The sequence below is a fragment of the Taeniopygia guttata genome, chromosome 5 (genome assembly GCF_048771995.1).
Source record: "Taeniopygia guttata chromosome 5, bTaeGut7.mat, whole genome shotgun sequence".
NCBI classification, from domain to species: domain Eukaryota; kingdom Metazoa; phylum Chordata; class Aves; order Passeriformes; family Estrildidae; genus Taeniopygia; species Taeniopygia guttata.
The window spans coordinates 18,794,846-18,812,380 of NC_133030.1; the positions used below are offsets into that span (position 1 = coordinate 18,794,846).

At 51.1% G+C, this 17,535-nt stretch overlaps 1 protein-coding gene and 1 long non-coding RNA gene across 2 annotated transcripts; one reads left to right on the top strand and one right to left on the bottom strand.

The window, feature by feature from the left end:
• Positions 1–436: 436 nt before the first annotated feature.
• Positions 437–1,165, bottom strand: LOC140684268 (uncharacterized). The gene is made up of 2 exons (XR_012056271.1): positions 1,057–1,165; positions 437–622 (listed from the first exon to the last, which is right to left on the bottom strand). It is a non-coding gene; the product is annotated as an uncharacterized lncRNA (long non-coding RNA).
• Positions 1,156–16,969, top strand: CTSD (cathepsin D). The gene is made up of 9 exons (XM_002199057.7): positions 1,156–1,503; positions 1,953–2,109; positions 4,323–4,446; positions 6,064–6,182; positions 9,744–9,943; positions 11,074–11,196; positions 12,354–12,498; positions 13,444–13,542; positions 14,198–16,969. Exons 1-9 carry the CDS (start codon positions 1,442–1,444, stop codon positions 14,357–14,359), a joined length of 1,191 nt encoding a protein of 396 aa, XP_002199093.1. The 5' UTR covers positions 1,156–1,441; the 3' UTR covers positions 14,360–16,969.
• Positions 16,970–17,535: the final 566 nt, after the last annotated feature.

The following is a 17,535-nucleotide window of genomic DNA, read 5'->3' on the forward strand; positions in this document are numbered from 1 at the left end:
ATCCCAATGGCAGCTGTGTCCCACAAGCAGGCAGCAGGTTTCCTGAAGCCCATCAGCTTGACCAAGATTTGGCAATTTGGAGAGCTCGTGGGACAAGATACAGCCCAGGGCAGAAATGCCCTCTAAAAATACTCGGGATGGATCACATAGCAGCAGGGTCCTGTGTGAGGCCATGGGAGGATTGAAGAGGTTTAGGGACAGAGTGTGGGAAGGAGTTGGTGCAAGTGAGGTGCCAGTAACATGACCCAGCAATTTTACAGAAGTTGCATGAACACAAATGTGACAGGAGAGGGACAGGAACCTCATCGAAAAGCAAGGGGTCCCCCAGGAGTGCCCAGCTCGTCCCACAAGCTGCTACCTTCCCAACCCCATAACTAGGCACAAGCAGGAGCAGGAAACAAGCCTTCCCAGCCCTCGTGACTTGGAAGGGAAAATGTTTGTAAATCTGATTTAATTTTTATTGTTTTTCTAGCAAGTCTCGTGGCTCTGTAAGAGCTCTGTTGTTGCAAACCGGAGAGAGATTAGCTGTGGCCTCCTGAGCTGGTGGGGTGACACCTCTGAACACTGTTAGGACACTCCAGTGGTGGTGAAGAGCCCATCCCGGTACTCCTCGATGCTCAGCCTGCATTTTGAGGTAGGGGCAGACCTCAGGGACTGCTGGTGGCCGGTGCCTCCCCGCGCTCTGCCCTGCACCAGCACCGTTCTCGGTGGCTGCAGGTGGCACAGTTCCCCCACAGAGCATTTTGAGGGGCGGCAGATATAGCTTGACACCCCCCACAGCACCTCCCAAAAAAGCTGTGGCCTAGGATATACCCATCTTCTCCAGAAACACCCAGCTCAGAGGGATTGGAGGGATGAGTCCCCCAAACTGGAGTGTCCGGAGAGCAGGGAGAAACACGGGGCTGGGGACTGCACCATGAAAGCCCCGTGGTGACAGCCGATGAGGTCCGTGAGCGGCCCAGCCCTACGAGGAACTCGCGGTCTGCTGCCTGGCGCTGTGCATGTGTCCTGTGTCCCCCCCGCCCCACTCCCCTGGGAGAAAAAACGCCAGATAACCTGGAAAGGACAAAAAAAAAAGCCAGCCGAGCAGAAGGAAGTCAGAGGCAGGGCAGGAGGAGCACGCGCGGCCGGGCAGGCATCTCGTGATCGATTTCATGGTGTTTATTCCCCTTTCCCGGGGGCTGAGTCACGGCCCGGGCCGCCGGGGGTCAGCCGGGGGGGCCGTGAGGCGGCGCCCCCGGCCCCGCCGCCGCGCCCGCCCCGTCCCGCCCTCACGTGACGCCGCCGGTTGCAATTTTAGACCGTCAGCTGACGCCGGGGATCCGTGGCGAGGGCCGCTCTGCCTACAAAAACAGGCTCGGGAAGCGGCAGCGGCGTCGCGGCCTCTCTGCTCGGGACCTCCAGCCTCTGACCGCCCGCCGCCAGCAGCGCCATCGCCGCCATGGGCCCCCGCGGCCTCCTCCTGCTGCTCGCCCTGGCCGGGTCCTGCGCCGCCCTCATCAGGTGAGGGGAGGGGGTTCCTCAGGGGCTGCTGAGCGCCCTGCGTTGGGAAGGACATGGGGAAAAGCACTCCTGGTGCTGCTGCAGCGGTGGCCTCCGAGCTCCTCCCGCAGCCCTCCATAGCGGGTGGCTCCCCCTCCATCAAAGCAAGGAGGGGAAGGTTCGGAATATCCCCCCCATCCTGCGCATGGAGGGGCCTCGCCCCAGCTTCCCCTACACCTGGAGGCCTCTGGCAGTCCGCCGGCCTTTCCCCCTATCCTCTGGTTTTGGGAGAAACACTGAACACAGCGCGGCGAGGGGGATCTAGGGTAGGGTGCTGGCAGGAGCCCAAACCTCACCCAACTCCTCCTGGCGCATTCCCTGTTTGAGTGGAGCCCTGCTGCCCCCCTTCCCTAGGTATCCTTGCCCTGCACACCGTCTTTAACAGGTGTGTGTTTGCCGTCCTCACACAGGATCCCCCTGACCAAGTTCCCTTCCATGCGGCGGATCCTGAAAGAGGCGGGCAGTGAGATCCCAGATATGAATTCCATCACCGAGGCCATCAAGTACAAGCTGGGCTTTGCCGAGGCGGGTAAGCCCACTCCGGAGATTTTGAAGAACTACATGGATGTGAGTAACAACCCCCCTGCAGACCATCCCCTGCACTGCAGCGGACCCCAGCACAAATTCACTTGTAGGGGTACCCATCCCAGGGGGTGGTGAGACATGCCAACCTCCCACCAGCCAGGAAGGCAAAGGAGTTGATCCTGTAGTACAGATTCATGCACCTCCATGGTTTAGTGAGTGGGTACCAAAAGGCGCTTCCTATCATTCATTACTAAACAAAAAATACTAATACTAGTAATTACAGCAACAATAAACAACCCTCTGCCAACAAGCAGGAGCTTTTCAGTTTGTGACCTATTTCCTTTCCCCTTTGTCACTAATTAACAATCATAAATAGGGGCCTGCTCCCTTACAATCATTCTTAGCATCTTCTGGCCATTTGGACTCTACTTCTGGCAAGGCAGAGGCATAAAAATCATGCTCTACTCCTTGAGGATGCTAGCTTAGTATGGTACTGGGGATGCAGGACCCTTCCTCTCACTATCCTTCATCTTTTGCACTGCCCTGGGAAAAGCCACCCTTTTATCTCCACTTTCTTGTCAGCAGCTTAGGGAGCAAAGAGACCTGGGTGGTGGCGGAAGGAGATAAAGGGCATGAAGTTTGCCCTTGCACTGCTGCCAGACACGTGTGGGGTTTACTATTTCAGGGTTCCTTACCGGGCAGCGTAGGATATGAGCATTAGCTGGCAGAATAAAACTGGGCCCAGATATTTAGGCATTCGTTCAGCACATGTTCCCCCTGCTGCCCTTCCCCAGCAACTGTTGTCACCCAGCCAGCACTGTCCTGTCCTGGGAAGGGCCACCAGTGTTTCAGTTGGCAGTGTTGAAAGCCAGGGCAAGCGGTTGTGTCACGGTGCTGTCTCTTGCAGCCACAGCTCAGACCACCACTCAGGGCAGCACTGTTTTTCCCTTGTCACAGAGGCACCAATCCAACCTGTGGTGGCAGATAAGGGACCACTGAGTCCCTCCCAGCCTGGCTGAAAATACTTTTGCTGCCAAATAAATTCTTGGGACAAACCCCACTAGCCTGTCTCATATGCTTCCTGCCCTGGGACCCTTCATGGGTCTGTATGTGTGACAAACGAAGCCCCTGTACCGGGGGTTAATTTTCAAGCCCCAGCAATAATTACAGAAGCACTGGAAGCAATGCTGCCTCCCCATTATGGCTAATTGCAATGTTGCAATGGATTGTTAATTACTTAGTGAGCAAGCCTTGCAAACTAAGCGCACAGGAGGTGAACAGCTTTGATAATCCTGTTTCCTTCCCTTCCTCCCTTTCCCCCCCTCTTAATTAAGTACACGTGGGGTTTGGAAAGGCTACTGCCTGACTTCTCTTGCTAGCAGCCTTCTCTCCAGAACCCTGAACCAGCTGCTCACCAGGCAGGACACAGCTCCCTGCCTGTTTGGGGAAAAATGAGTCCAAGTAGCACCTGCCTAGCATTCTCCATTCATCCTCTCCTCTGTGGAGAGAGGGTTACTTTGCCAACAACTCAGCCATTCAGTTTTTTTCCAGTCCCAGCAGAAATGTAGTCTCAGAGCAAATATGTATCCATCAGATACCTGTGCTACAGGGACTTCTCCCAGTCTTTCACCCTGGAGGCCTAAATCCATCTCTGGTGATGCTGCTCATGCTCTTTGCTCCCACCACTCCTCCAGTCTTCCACCTCTCGAGACTGAGCATTTGTTTATTCCCCCACATTCCTGGAGCTCACCAGCAAGCACCAAAACCTGCAGCAGCTGTACCTCCACCTGCAGTGGGCAGTGCTACTGTTCACTGTTTCTCTGCAAGCACATGAGCAAAGCAGCTTCCCAGCCAGTTTCAGCTTTTCAATAACGCAGGTGTTTGGCTTGGCTTCCTTCCATCGTTTTTTCTCATCCCTGTAGTGAACTGCATGCTAGCCTGCAGATCTTCCCCCTTCTCTTCTTCTCTGCCTGCCTGCCCCAAATGTTCTCCCCCGCACGCACCCATCCCACTTGTCCTCGATTTATCCTTTTCACACCCACTGTAATGAGTTGTGAACGCTGAAGGGGAACCTCCCTTCCAGAGGGCAAAAGGCTGGGAACCCATCGGTGCCAAAACCAAGAGGAGGGTGATGTCTAGATAAGAATCTAGATAAGAAGCTGATCCTCTGTTCAACCCTAAGAGATTTTTTTGATCTTTAATCCCTGCTTTTAGCTAGCTGCCTCTGCTCATGACTCCGTTCTTCTGCTTTACAGGCCCAGTATTTTGGTGTGATCGGTATCGGAACACCCCCCCAGAATTTCACCGTGATCTTTGACACTGGCTCCTCCAACCTCTGGGTGCCATCCGTGCACTGTTCCTTGTTGGACATCGCCTGCAGTAAGTGTCACAGGTGCCAGAAGCTGCCAAACAGCTTCTCCTTCCCTGCAAAATGCAGAGCCTTGCATTGCAAGAGGAGAAACTGAGGCAGCAGTGTGAAAGGACTTGCCAGAGGCTGATGGGCTTTTTAGGGTGAGAGCTGGAAATACAATCCCTGCTTCCTGCATCCATCTTTCATTAGTCCTTTCCTGGGTTTTTTCTTTTCCAAGTAAGCCCTGTACAGAGCCAAATCTTCTCCAGCAGCTTCAGCCCTACAGCAGGGGAGCAGCATCACTGTCTGTGATGTTTCTCTCCAAATTAGAGACCAATGCTGCTGTTATCCCATTGCACAAGGCTGACTTTTTTTAAGTCAGCCTCTTGCCAGATCTGATACAAACTGTCCTAGTTTCTGGTTTATTGCTGCACAGAGCATGTCCGTGCATGTTTATGGAGTTATAATTAACAAGAGCCAGGTAGGCACAATGGAATGAGAATGTCTTAGGGACTACAAGTTGTTTTTTTTTTTATTCTGTGGCATTCCTGTGCAATAACCTTCCACAGCTGAAGATGTCAAACCTGGCTATGGCAAAATGCCATTTAAAAGCCGCTGGTTGTGCTGCTTAAGCAAAGTGGAGAAACCTGTGGAGTCAACAAATGCAATCATGAAAGGCATTCCACAGTGCTCGTTGGGAATAGAGTGGAAATTTGGACTTTTTTTATGCAGATCTTCATATGTGAAACGAGATTTAGGAAACTGACAGGGTGGTGAGGTTCAGACCTGGTATGCCTAGGGGGTTCCTGATTTGTAGCAGGGAGATGATTTCTCAAGGCAGTGCCTCGCGAGGTGCTGGGACCAAAGGGCTCGTTTTATGAATATACAAGGAGCTTAAACTCCTGCCAGACTGGAATCCAAACTGGGACCTAGACAGCCTAGCTGGGAAACTCCTTGTGTAGCTCTGTCACTTTGTGTAGGGCTCGGCTGCTTCATCCTCAGCTGCTTTCTGCACCACTCAGCAACCAGCTATAGGAATGTGCTGGCCAGCTCATGACTCGGGAGGAGTCTGGGGAGGAGGAATCTGCCTGCCCTTAAAGCCAGGGATATCCTACAGCTCCCAACCCAGCCAAGGGGAAAAGCAGCTTAGATTAGGGAAAAGCCCTTCTCCTCTGCAAATAAAGGATAGAGGAATATTTTAAATTCTTTCTGTACTAAAAACAATGTATGAAAAATTTTCAGCTACTCCTAGTAAAAGAAACAGATAAGTCCATGAGGTGAAAGCATTTCTGCCCAGAGCAGACTATATTTAAAGCCGCCCTGATTCTCCATGGTGTGCTGTGGGATACATTTTGCTATGCTGACTAACACACCACACCAACCACATAACCTCTAGGCTTTTAATACCTAGTAGCCAAATCGGATTTAACAGCCTGAATTGGATCTGCTCACCTAATTCCCCAGACACTAGAAATGCTTTGTTGAGCAATCTGGGCGTGGCAAACCCTGGATTCAGGCCCACCTTCACATCATTGAGTGTCCATTTGTCTGGATAAACTGGATGGTGTGGTTAGGAATTGGGGAACCGTAGGTATAAAAGAGCACTAATGCTGTGTGTCCCCTTTTGTCCCCTTTCCCATCTGCAGTGGTGCACCACAAGTACGACTCCGCTAAATCCAGCACCTACGTGAAGAACGGCACCAAGTTTGCCATCCGCTATGGGACAGGGAGCCTTTCCGGGTACCTTAGCCAAGACATAGTCACGGTGAGTTATGGCTGCCCCTGCCCCGTGCTGCCCCAGACTGCTTTCAGTGGAGTGCTCGGAGCTGTTAGATTTCAATGGCTCTCCTTTTTAAATGTCCCACTTGTATAAAACATCCTTCAGTGCTGTGTTTCCAAGTCCTTTGAAATGACATGGTAATAATGACTGTTAAGGTAGCAATAATCATGGCAGGCTGAGAAGGGAGAGGTATTAATCTGCAGGTGAGCAGGCTGGGAGTGGGGGCTGCTCACATGGTGCCCCTGCAAACATGGTCTCTGGCCACTCCTCCAACCCTTTTCCTGGTGACCCCAGAAACTTACCAGCCCAAGCACATGCCAACACCACTGCACAGACTGCTGGTGGTGCCCAGCTTGTTCTTGGCCAATATCCACAGATTAGTGGATGCCCACATGGGCAGCTGCTCAAACACAGACCAGGAAAGGTCTCTTTACTGCCCCATCCTGGTCTCACATCAAGAACTGGTGCCCATGCTTATCAAGGCTGGGAGGAGGTTCCCCAGCAATATTCAGTGTGCAGCTTGAGTTAACTGGGTGGTGGTTGCTTCACAGTTTGCTTTTCAGCAAGCAAAGCCTGAGCTTTCTGTCCTGTGAAGGACAAGTGCCTTTCATGACTTCCTCCCAGGTACAGATGCTCGGGAGAGTTTGCCAGCTGCCAAACATCAGGGGTGCATGTGCTCTCAGATTACTTGCTCTCCTGGCACAGATAAGAGCATATGTTTGCTTTGCAGGTGGGGAGGAACAAAGCAAAAGTTTTGAATAAGTGCATAAATCTGGGGATTTGGAGGTTTCTGTTTAGGTTCAGATGAAAAGTATTGGCTTGCCAATTTCATCAGAATCAAAAAGTATCTAGGAGAAGCTTAAAGTGTGTGACTCTTGCAGGATGCACTCTTTAGCCATCCTTACAGCATGAAGATTTCAGGCTAGCCTGAAAGCAGGCTAGCTGTTGCCTCTATGCTGCATCCAGAGATGCAGTAAGGCAAACAGCAAACTTCATTGTCCTTAGAAAGTGTGGGCTTAATGCAAGGGCTGAAATGAGTCAGAAAGAAGATTGCAGTTTTTTTCCCTTTTTTTGGTTTGTAATTGTCACCCTAGTGCCTGTTTGCTGATTAGCTCTCCACTTCCCAGCAGCTTAGAGGAAGGATTTTGTGCCTCGGTTTCTTTGTGAAGTGGGGATGGCTCTTGTCAGACAGCACAGCTTGTATTGTTTGATTTCTGTCTGCACAGAAGCAAGAGAAACCTCTTGCATGGAGCTGAGCAATGTCCCACTTGTAGTAGGCAGGAGCAGGGGTGACTCTGAGGGTCAGGGACCTTCAGCTTGGACACAAGGATGCATCCTCTGATGCACAACATGTTGTAGGCAAGCTCCCAGTCAGGTATAGTCTTGAAAGAAAGACATTGAAATAACCTTCAGGGTGACCCTCTTGGCTTCAGCCATTCTGGTGGGTGGAAGGAGCCACAGCAACCTCTGGTAGCACTGATATCTGACCAAAAGATGCTTGTTGGCAGGTACTCCAGAGTCCATCAGCCCTGATGTTTTTTTTTTGAGAGGGGGATGAGCTCATGTCAAACATCTTCTCTCGTTCTGTGGAGGAGCATTGCCCTGTAGTGCTGCACTCTGCAGTGCTGCTTGCTCTCCGAAGAGCAGCAGGTTCAGCCAGCTCTCTGCTGCTCAGACATCTCATCTCTTTATCACAGCCCAACCTTGGGATGTCCTTCAAGGACAGCAGAGGAAAGTTAGCTGACCATGGGGCAGAGTGTCTCTCCCATGACTGCAGTGCAGATACCCTGCATAGGAGATACTTTCCTTGCCGCTCCCTGTGCCTCTACATCCCAAGCCCTGGTGCCAAGGTGTGCCTTAGAGGCCCTCACCTCTTGGTCTGCCTTTGCCATCCAGTGCTTAACTGCTGGCTGAAGCCACTAACAAGGAGGTCAGGCAAGCTGTGGCATGCTGACACCCATCTGCAAAGTGCTGGAGGGTGGCCACCACACGGCCATCCACTGGTTATGATTTTTGGTTGCTCAGTGTCGGGGCAAGAGACAGCCAAGAGACAGAGACCAAGGATCTGTGACCTGTCAGGAGCACTCTGCTAAAGATGGTCTTGGGTTTCAGCCCTATTGAGGACCAACTGCAGGCAGGGTCTGTTGAGAATCCATGACTGGGCAGAAATCTGCCTCCCCATTGGGATGTGCAAGCAGAGCAATATTCAAACAAACCTGACACTCAGTATTATCAGTCCATTGCATTTTACTTTTTTTTAAGTAGAAGCTTCACTGACCTTTCCAAGCCGCTGAGGTGCCAAGGGGTGGCTTCTGTAAACCTGGAGTGTGCAGCTGGGGCAGGCGCAGGCGAGCGGATGCGTTGCCACACACGCTGCCCCCCACATCCTGCCCTGTGGCTTTTAGCTTTCGCAAGGCTCGATCGCCCTTTCCTAGTGCAGTCCTCCAATACCATTAAAGGCAGCACTGCTGTCCCAGCCTTGCACTGTCTAACCCTGGGGGGATATTAGTAATTTACAGGGATCGTTATCTGCCATCAGGTAGGAGAGGCCAGCTTGTCAGTCCAGCCTGGCTCACTACAGGGCTGCTAGCTGCAGGCTGAGAGGCTGAAATTGTCCTAGTGTGGATGCTAAAATTGCCTGTGGTGAGCCAGAAGCTCACAAGCCTTCTGAACTGCTAGAGCCAGAAGCCAGCAGATGCATCCTGCTCCCCATCAGCAGAGTTATCCTCCTTTCTCTGATCATCTTTCTGGGGATCTGCCCTTGGAGGCGTTTCAGTTTTCCAGGGGGGAATGCCAGTCCTTCTCATGGCTGGCAAGGGAGGTGACCTTTGAATTCTCAGTACTCTGCTTGCTATTTTCGTGCTTCAGGCTCAACCTCACTTTCTTGGCTGGGTCTTCTCTGCTTTCATGGGAGGTCTCTGCAGGCTGGTGGCTCTTCCAAAGAGATTCAGCAATATCCCGGGGGTGTTTCTTATGTAGGGGAGATCACAGGGATTGTGATCACAGGGCAGAGGTGTGAGGGATTTGTGCTCCCAACTGAGGATGGGTGCAGTACCCAAGGAGGTAGGATACACAGATGACTTAGAAGATGTCCAGAGTAGGGAAGAGGATAAAAGGAACAGCACAAGAGCTTTTCAGACTGGGAGGAAATGATGAAGTAGGTGATAGAGAAGGAGATGTAAGAGGGAGAAATGGAGATGAGTCCTCTGTGCAAAGAGGAGGGGCTGCAGAACAGCAAGGCCAGTGTGGGGACGCTGCAAAAGGCTAAAGAGATTCTCCTGCCCTTAGAAGTGTGCTAAGCTTTGCAGGGACTCAGGAGGTTCCACTGAGCTAGCGTTGCCACTCTCTTCCCCTGATAAGAGTGGCACCAGGGTATCTGGTTTCTGCAGCTGCCTACAAATGGAGTGGTGGAAGCAGGCAGAAGTGTGGCAGCACACTGAAGGACATGCTACAGCCTGTGTTCAGTGAGGTTCTGTTACCACCCAGGTCCTCTGAGTCAGTTTTCTTTACAATCTTCTTTTTCTTTCCCTCCCCATCTCCCCACAGCTTGGTGACTTGAAAATCATGGATCAGATCTTTGGGGAAGCCACAAAGCAGCCAGGCATAACATTCATCGCTGCCAAGTTCGATGGCATCCTGGGCCTGGCATTCCCAAAGATCTCTGTGGAGGGCGCCGAGCCTTTCTTCGATAACGTCATGAAACAGAAGCTGGTCGAAAAAAATATGTTCTCTTTCTACCTAAACAGGTAGTGTTGGGTTTGATGGCACACCTCTGATTGCAAGGGCAAGCCCCGTGGGATTTTCTCTGTTTTCCAGTAGCACCTCTTGTCATCTGCTGTTTTACACTCTGGACAGCACTTCCCAATTGGGGAAGTCACAGCAAGTTCTGCTTGCAGGAGCAGTCAGGCCAAAATCTCTTATGTTTGCTGCTCTGAAGGAAGGAGAAGGGAAGTAGAAATGCAGTTCTTTTACCGATAAAAAGCTGGGTGGATCTGTGACCAGATTTCTTAACTGATGAATAGACAGAGGATGTTTCCAGAGGAAAGAGAAATAAAAATAAACAGGGCTGTGGATATGAGATTGATATTAGTGCAGTCCTCTTTAGAGAGGTAAACAGCCCTAGTCTGCTGCCAAAATCCATAAGCTGTGTGGTCACCACCATTTCGCCTCCCTGGCAAAGGTGCCTCCCATCAGTCATCACTAATGAGGGGGCCAATGCTCTTTCACCACCCTGGGAAATCCTCCTCTGCAGCTGCCAGCAACTTCCCACCCACTCCTGCTCCCTGCAGGACACCCCATCACTTTTCTGGTGCCACAACAGCAAGTCTGAGCTACTTCAGCCCAAAAAGTAGCACGCCAAGAGCAGGTAGGGCAGAGAGGGCTGCTGCTGGCCATTCAAGCACCAGCCCTCCCCCATCACCATATTTCTTCCCATCTGCTCAGGTAACCTTGAGGATTCACTCCAAGGCTGCTGGTTGTCAGAGCTGAGTGCAGCTAACCTAACCCTGCATCAGCTGTGTCCAGCCCTGCACAGGCGCTTTTTACAAGCTGCTTTAGGAAGTCCCTGTGTCAGTGCTTAGTTTCCCTTTGCCATCCCCCTTCCCTGCCATGAGTTTCTTCAGGTTTCTATGAGAAAGTACCAGGTGAAAAGCTGCAGGATGCTTTGGCTGGGCCAAAATATTCCCATTTCTCCATCCCAGCCTATCTCACAGTCTCTGTCCTTATATTGACATAACATAGCATGGCATATCTGTCTCCAATACTGTTAATGCTGTGCTTCACCTCCAAGCACCGCAGCAGATGTTTTAGGAGGCACTTGAAGCAGGTTGTTCTCACCCTGCCTTCGATGTTCACAGGTTTGGGTATTGTTTTTCAGAGATCCTTCTGGTGTACCTGGCGGTGAGATGGTCCTGGGAGGGACCGACCCCAAGTATTACAAGGGCGAGTTCAGCTGGTTTAATGTGACACGCAAGGCCTACTGGCAGATCCACATGGACTCGTAAGTTCTCTATCCACCTGACTACATGCATGGGGTCACATATGCGTACAGCACATGCTTGAGGCTTCAGTGAGATCCTCCTTGAAAAGGAATCATCCCTGCATCATATCCACACTAAAAAAAGCAGATTAAATCCCACCCTAGGGCTGGGTTGTTTGTCACTCAAAGGAGACAAAAGGCAGAAGCCATAAGGAAATGTTCGGCAAAATCCTTTCCTCTTGTTTGTGGCTTGACCCTTGGCCTTTGAAAGGATGCCTGCTGCATCCTCATGAAGCGGAGAAAAATGCCAGTGCGTCCTCCTTGCAGGCGGGACGAGCCCCATAGATGAAACCCCGGTTTTGCTCAGCTCTCAGCAAGGCCTGAGCTGCATGGCTGTCCTGCACACAGCTCCGGAGGAGCAGGATGAGGCCTCAGGAAGCCAGCCCTTGACTGAAGGGCACGGCGCAGCAATCAGCGCGCATTGTTGGAGGCAGAGGGGAGGAGAGCAGGCTGAGCTGACGGCCGCCAGCCCCACGGTCTATTCTGAGCTCTCCCACGTGATGGGAACTTAAAAGTGGCCTGTGATCAGAGTGTGTCCTTTTCCTGGGAATTGCATCCCTCCCCAGTGCAGCGTTTCAGTTCTCATTTTCCCCCAGAGCTGCAGCGTTGGCAAAGTATGGCAGACCCTTGGCTAGAAGGCATTGTCTTTCTGCACTGCTGTGAAATGCAATGCGGGCGAGGAAGCCAAGCAGCTCCTGGCTTGCCTTTTCTCTGCACAGGAACCTTTCCCTTGCCCATGGCTGTCACACCACCCCTTTAACCCTTTCTTTTCTGCAGTAGCACAGGCCATAAAAGTCCATAATTCACTGTCCTTAGCTCTCTCCCACATCCATTAGCTGCAGCACTAGCTCTGGAGTGCAGATAGCAGGCAGGGTGCGCAGGCAGCATCCAGGCTCTCTGCAGAAATGCAGTTACACTTCAAGGCACCTGCTCAGTCACGAGCAGACCACAGGGAGCCAGGGGGTCTGTGCATTGAGTTGGTGCTGCATCAGTGTTTCTGAACATCTGTGCTTCCTGGGTGTCTGTTACAGCCCTCCCTTGCCTGCCTGCGTGCTGCTTCCTGCAGCCTTCTCTGGGAGGCCTTAAGGGTTGTCTAATGTCTGGATATCTCTCCCCAGGGTGGATGTTGGCAACGGGCCAACCGTGTGTGAGGGGGGCTGTGAGGCCATTGTGGACACAGGAACATCACTCATCACTGGCCCCACCAAAGAAGTGAAGAAGATACAGGAGGCCATTGGTGCAAAACCACTCATAAAAGGCGAGGTGAGGCCAGGCTGGAAATGTGAGGGTCTATGGCCATCACAGCACCTATGTTTACACCGTACTTTGTACCTAGATGCTTGTTGAGACCCTAGTCTTCTGCTCCCTCTCATTTTTCTTCCCAGCCTGTGCTCCTGGAAAAGCCACTAGCATAGCAGGGACCCCTTCATCTTTTCACCCTGGGCAGCATTCACTACCCTACTCATGCTCACGGCAGAAAACCCAGGTCCCATGAACTTTGGGAAGCTTTGAGTCACCTATGCCACCCATCTCTGGAAGGTGGAAGAGAAGGGATCTGAGTTCCAGCTGAGACGAAGGATTCACATGAGTCCAGAGACACTTTAATAAAAATATATTTCATGCAAATGGCAACCCTTTGCATGAAAGTTTTTAACCATCAAAGCTAATCTGACAAGACGCTCTTCCCTCTCTAAAATTGTGGAAGAATATGGATTATAATTTTTTTTCTACCCTGTAGAAAAAAATTGTCTGTGCTGAAAGCCCTCCCAAATCCGAGCCACGAGCATTTGCTGGGCTTTTCTGCAGTGTCAGAAACCCCAAGCTGCAGCAACAGTTGGCCTAGACCTGCCATCATCCCCAAGACTTGCCATTGTTAATGAAAGTGGCTTTGTCTAGTTACTTAGCCACAGCTGCCTCTCCTCTGGTAAAAACCCCCAATCATGCCACATCAGCTGTGGCACTCTAGGACTCAGCAGAGCCAAAAGCTGAATCCAACATCCTTTGACTCCATGCCTATCCATAAAGCTCTCTTGCCCCTCAGCTTGGAGCCCTAGGCAGGGAGCAGCCTACTTAACCCCAGCTCGGGCTTCTGCACTCTGTGCTGAGCTAGTTTTAGGGAAAACCACAGCAAAGATGTAACTGTGTTCAAGGAAGACTGTGGGAGAGTGTGGGAGGTGCAATCTAAAGCCTTTACTGTTGCAATTTCAGTACATGATCCCCTGTGAAAAAGTGCCAACACTGCCTGTGGTCTCAATGAATATAGGAGGGAAGACCTTTGGCCTCACAGGAGACCAGTATGTCCTCAAGGTACGTACATCCAGGCAGATTTTTCCTGCCTTATGCTTCTTCCCCAAGGCCTGGCTTTTGCTTCCACTGCACCAGAATACACAGGCAGTCAAAGCAATGCTGGAGCTGGTGCTCTGGAAAAAATCTGAGAGGTTGGGGTGTCAGGGTGGTGGCACTGCCGATGGATCCAGTTAACCTCATCAAAGTCTCACAGGAATAAGACCCCCTGCATAATGCTAGTGAGGGATAGCAGGATGGTTAAGGAAGGGGAGGCAAGCTGTTGCATCACTTTCAACAAACATTTCAACTTTTTCTGCTGCATTCTGGTGCCATGAGGCCAGCCTTACAGCAGAGGCCACCAGCCTGTCATTTAAGCCATCAGAATCAACTGGCGGGGACCATGTTGTGCAGACCTTCGCCAATTCAGAGCCCTAATTCAGGGCTGCATGGGCTGGGAGGTTATGGCCATGTGCAGCTTTGCTTGATGCTTTAGTGCTTAAGGGAGGGGGAGCTGGGTTGGGAGAAGAAGCGGTGGGTTGTGAGTCACTTTTGCAATCTTTGGATCTCAGTCTAGGAGAGGCTGAAGCAAAGGAGCTTGCAGGTGTTCCTGCCAAGCCTGCAAGTTTGAGGAAAGGGAATGGCCTGCTTAAATTGAAGCTTTCACTCTTCTTTCTAGATGACTGCACAAGGAGAGACTATCTGCATGAGTGGCTTTTCAGGCCTGGACATCCCACCCCCCGGGGGCCCACTCTGGATCCTGGGAGATGTCTTTATTGGACCCTACTACACCAGCTTTGACCGTGATAATAACCGTGTTGGCTTTGCCCAAAGTGCCTAAACACCTGACCCCCACTGCCTCTGCCACACACACACTTGAACACACACACACGGGAGCTGTAGAGAAAGGTTGCCAGTATTAGAAATCCAGCAAGTGGAAAGGAGAAAAAAAGAAAAAAAAAGGAAAAAGAAATTGAACTAGATTTAAAATTACATGGAAAATAGTCATTAGTGCCCTACTAGCTACTTTTTCCACTGAGTAAGTGGTGCTGGGAGATCTCTAGCTGACAACTCCAGCTGGAGTAGTCCCCTTGCTTTACTGCTAGGTCTTCCAGTAGTTCTTTTTGAGAATGATTCTCAGAGGTGAGCAAGGCCCTCTCACATCTCCCAGCCCTGGTGTCCTTCTGGGGGGAGGGGGGAGCAGATGGCTGAAGCCAGCCCCTGACATATCTGTTTGTGCAGAGAGGCTGTGCTACTGCTCTTGGGTTTGGTCTTCTCTATTGGGGGAGAGGGACAAGGGAAGGCTGTCCTGCACATTAGTTCTGCTTTTTCACTCATGAAGTGGGAGAGTGGATGGCCTGGGAGAATCTGTCTTTATGACCCCTCCTTGGCAGGTTGAGGCAGTAACCAGTAGGTCATTTCTCAACGAGTTTGTGCTGGTTTGGTCCTAGGAGAGCATGTCCTGGACTGCAGCATCAGGGAAGCGTGGTAACATGCCCCAGGGATGAGTTTCAGAGCCTAAGGGCTGTGGTGGTGTGTTTTGTTTAGTGATGGCATTAGTGAGAGAGCTGGAAGGCATGGTGTCCGCATCCCTGACATAATGGGACATGGGCTTGTGGGGGGCTCTAGGCGGTGGGACTTTCCAGTCAGTATGAATATTAAGGGGGTCAAGATAGGTTATAATAGAGGTTACTTGAATTCAGGGCAATACTTGCCCAGCCTTCTGCTGAGCAAAGTCATGTGGCACAAGTTCTCTTGAGTTTAGTGACCTTCTCCCAGGTTCCCCAAACAGCAAATCTTCCCAGCTTCAACCACAGCCAGTGAGCTGAGAATAATGTTTCCTGAAGCAACTAAATGATCTACAAGCTGAAATCCTACTGGTAAAAATCTGTGTTAGTCAGCCACGTAAGAGCTTTTGGAAACATGATTCACAGCATTTTGAGCTGCCCAAAACTCAGTTGGCAGAGCCAGCAAACCTCCTGGGCAGGAGGATACCCTGGCAGCTGCTGGACTTACATTCACTTTCCTTGCTGCCCTGTCCCAAAATCCAGCTGCCTTTAACACCCTCTGTACCTGCTTTCCACTTCAGTAACACTGGTGAGGTCTGTTCATGTCCAGCTGTGTTGCAGAGAGAGTGAGGCACGATCCTGCTTGGGATTTAGCTGATTTAGCTGTGCACGCAGATCCTCCCAGAGAGCCGGGATCTGCGCATGTGATGCCACTTGCTGGGCTGGCACTGGTAGGCAAACACTGGTGGAGCTGGGAGAACGATAAAATTAAGTTTTAAGCAGTACTGGAAAGCAGAAGAGAGCCTGCCAAGAATCCCAGCCCCTGTGCTGGGAGTGAAAGACTCTCTTCATTTTCCCAGTGTGCTGGATCAGGTCCTGAAGTTAAGGGAGTGGCAGCAGATAAGGAACAAATCTTGGAGTGGCAAAAAGATAAGATCAGTGGTGGCCATGACCTCAAACCAGGCTAAACAGATGGCAAAATCCTGGCTACCCAAAATTCACTAATAATCCTGCCAGCAGTAGCAGTGGGCCCAAGAAATTTTTTGAGAAATGTCTTTGTGCAGTGAGAGAATAGACGGTTTTTTCCAGTGGAATAAGTTTGGCATTATAACCATGCTTCACCTTGGAGGGGTCTGGCATGGACAGTGGGGACAGGCATAGGCACATGCGGGACACATGCATTGTCCCCTATAACCCCAGATGTGACAAATGCTGCTCCCCAAAGCTTGCTTCTGCCTCCTCATAATTTCACCTGGAGCTCTGCATCTGGACACCAAAGGACATCTCTTTTAGACTGGCCAGAGAACAGTAGCATGTTACCAAAAAAAAAAAAAATCTTTAGTAGCTGCTCCAAAATTAGCAAATATTCAGCACCTCTCCAGGGATCTTCAGTTTCACACCAGTTAAGTGCCCCAATCTCCTCCAAGTTCTGCTACATCGTTTCCCAGCAGGAGGATTTCTTCAGCATGGGAAGACAGAGGTGGCCTCTTGGGTACCTGCTGAATAGACCTGATGTGGGGTGGAAGCTGGACATGGACCTGGCAGTGGCTTTTGAACATTTTCAGCATGAGATTGAAGTGGGATGTGCAGCACAGCCCCAGATGGAGCCCTTGGGCCATGGCTGAGCTGGGCATGCGCTGCCTCCCACTGCCTGTGTGGTCCCAGCACAGTGACTCCAGGTGGGCCGGTGTCTGTCAGCAGGCAGGAGGCAGCTGCCTGGGAAAGCATGGCCCAGAGTGATGCCCTGGGTGACACACTGTAGGATAGGCTGGAGGACCAGTTCACTGCAGTCTTCCCTGAATGGGTCTCCTCCCCTTGTTCTGTTATTTGCATTTTTAAACCATCTCTAATCGTGTGACTGGTTTTTTAAAATTATTTTGCTGTCAGAATTAATTGTCTCTTCATAGAAAATTGACAAGAAAATACAGTATTTTCCCCTTTAACTCTGAGAGTGGTCTTTCCTTTTGCAGTTTGAGATGCCAAACTTTGTGGGTGTGCAGAGACTGTGTCTCCCTGACCTATTATCCCTGGGCATCTGGTCGCCCTCTTGTGTGAACTCCTTTGTGTTTCAGAAGGGCTCCTCCCTTTCTCTCTGATAAGGAAACATGCTCGGACCCTGTTGGATTTGTCGTTTTCAATGGATTAAAACACAGCTCAGCCTCTGCAAGGTGACATGACAATGCCAGCTGCCTGACCCAGCACCACTGGGGCACCGGGCACTCCCAGCGTCCCTGCTAGTCTACAGCCTTCTCCTAGGCCACACCTCCCCAGCTGAGTATTGCCAGGGGTAGTCCATTAACAGGGAACTCAAGTTGTCCCCTGATCGTCTGGACCAGTTAGAACAAGTTCCTGTTTAGGATTAGAACAAGTTCCTGCTCAGGATTTGGAATGATCCTGTAGTAGCCAAAGTGGAACTTCAGTGTCTAAGTTTGGCCTAAACTCAGCTAAAGTGTGAAGTCTGGGGAAGTTATGTAGCCCAGTGATGAACATGGTGTAGGGTTTTTTCAAC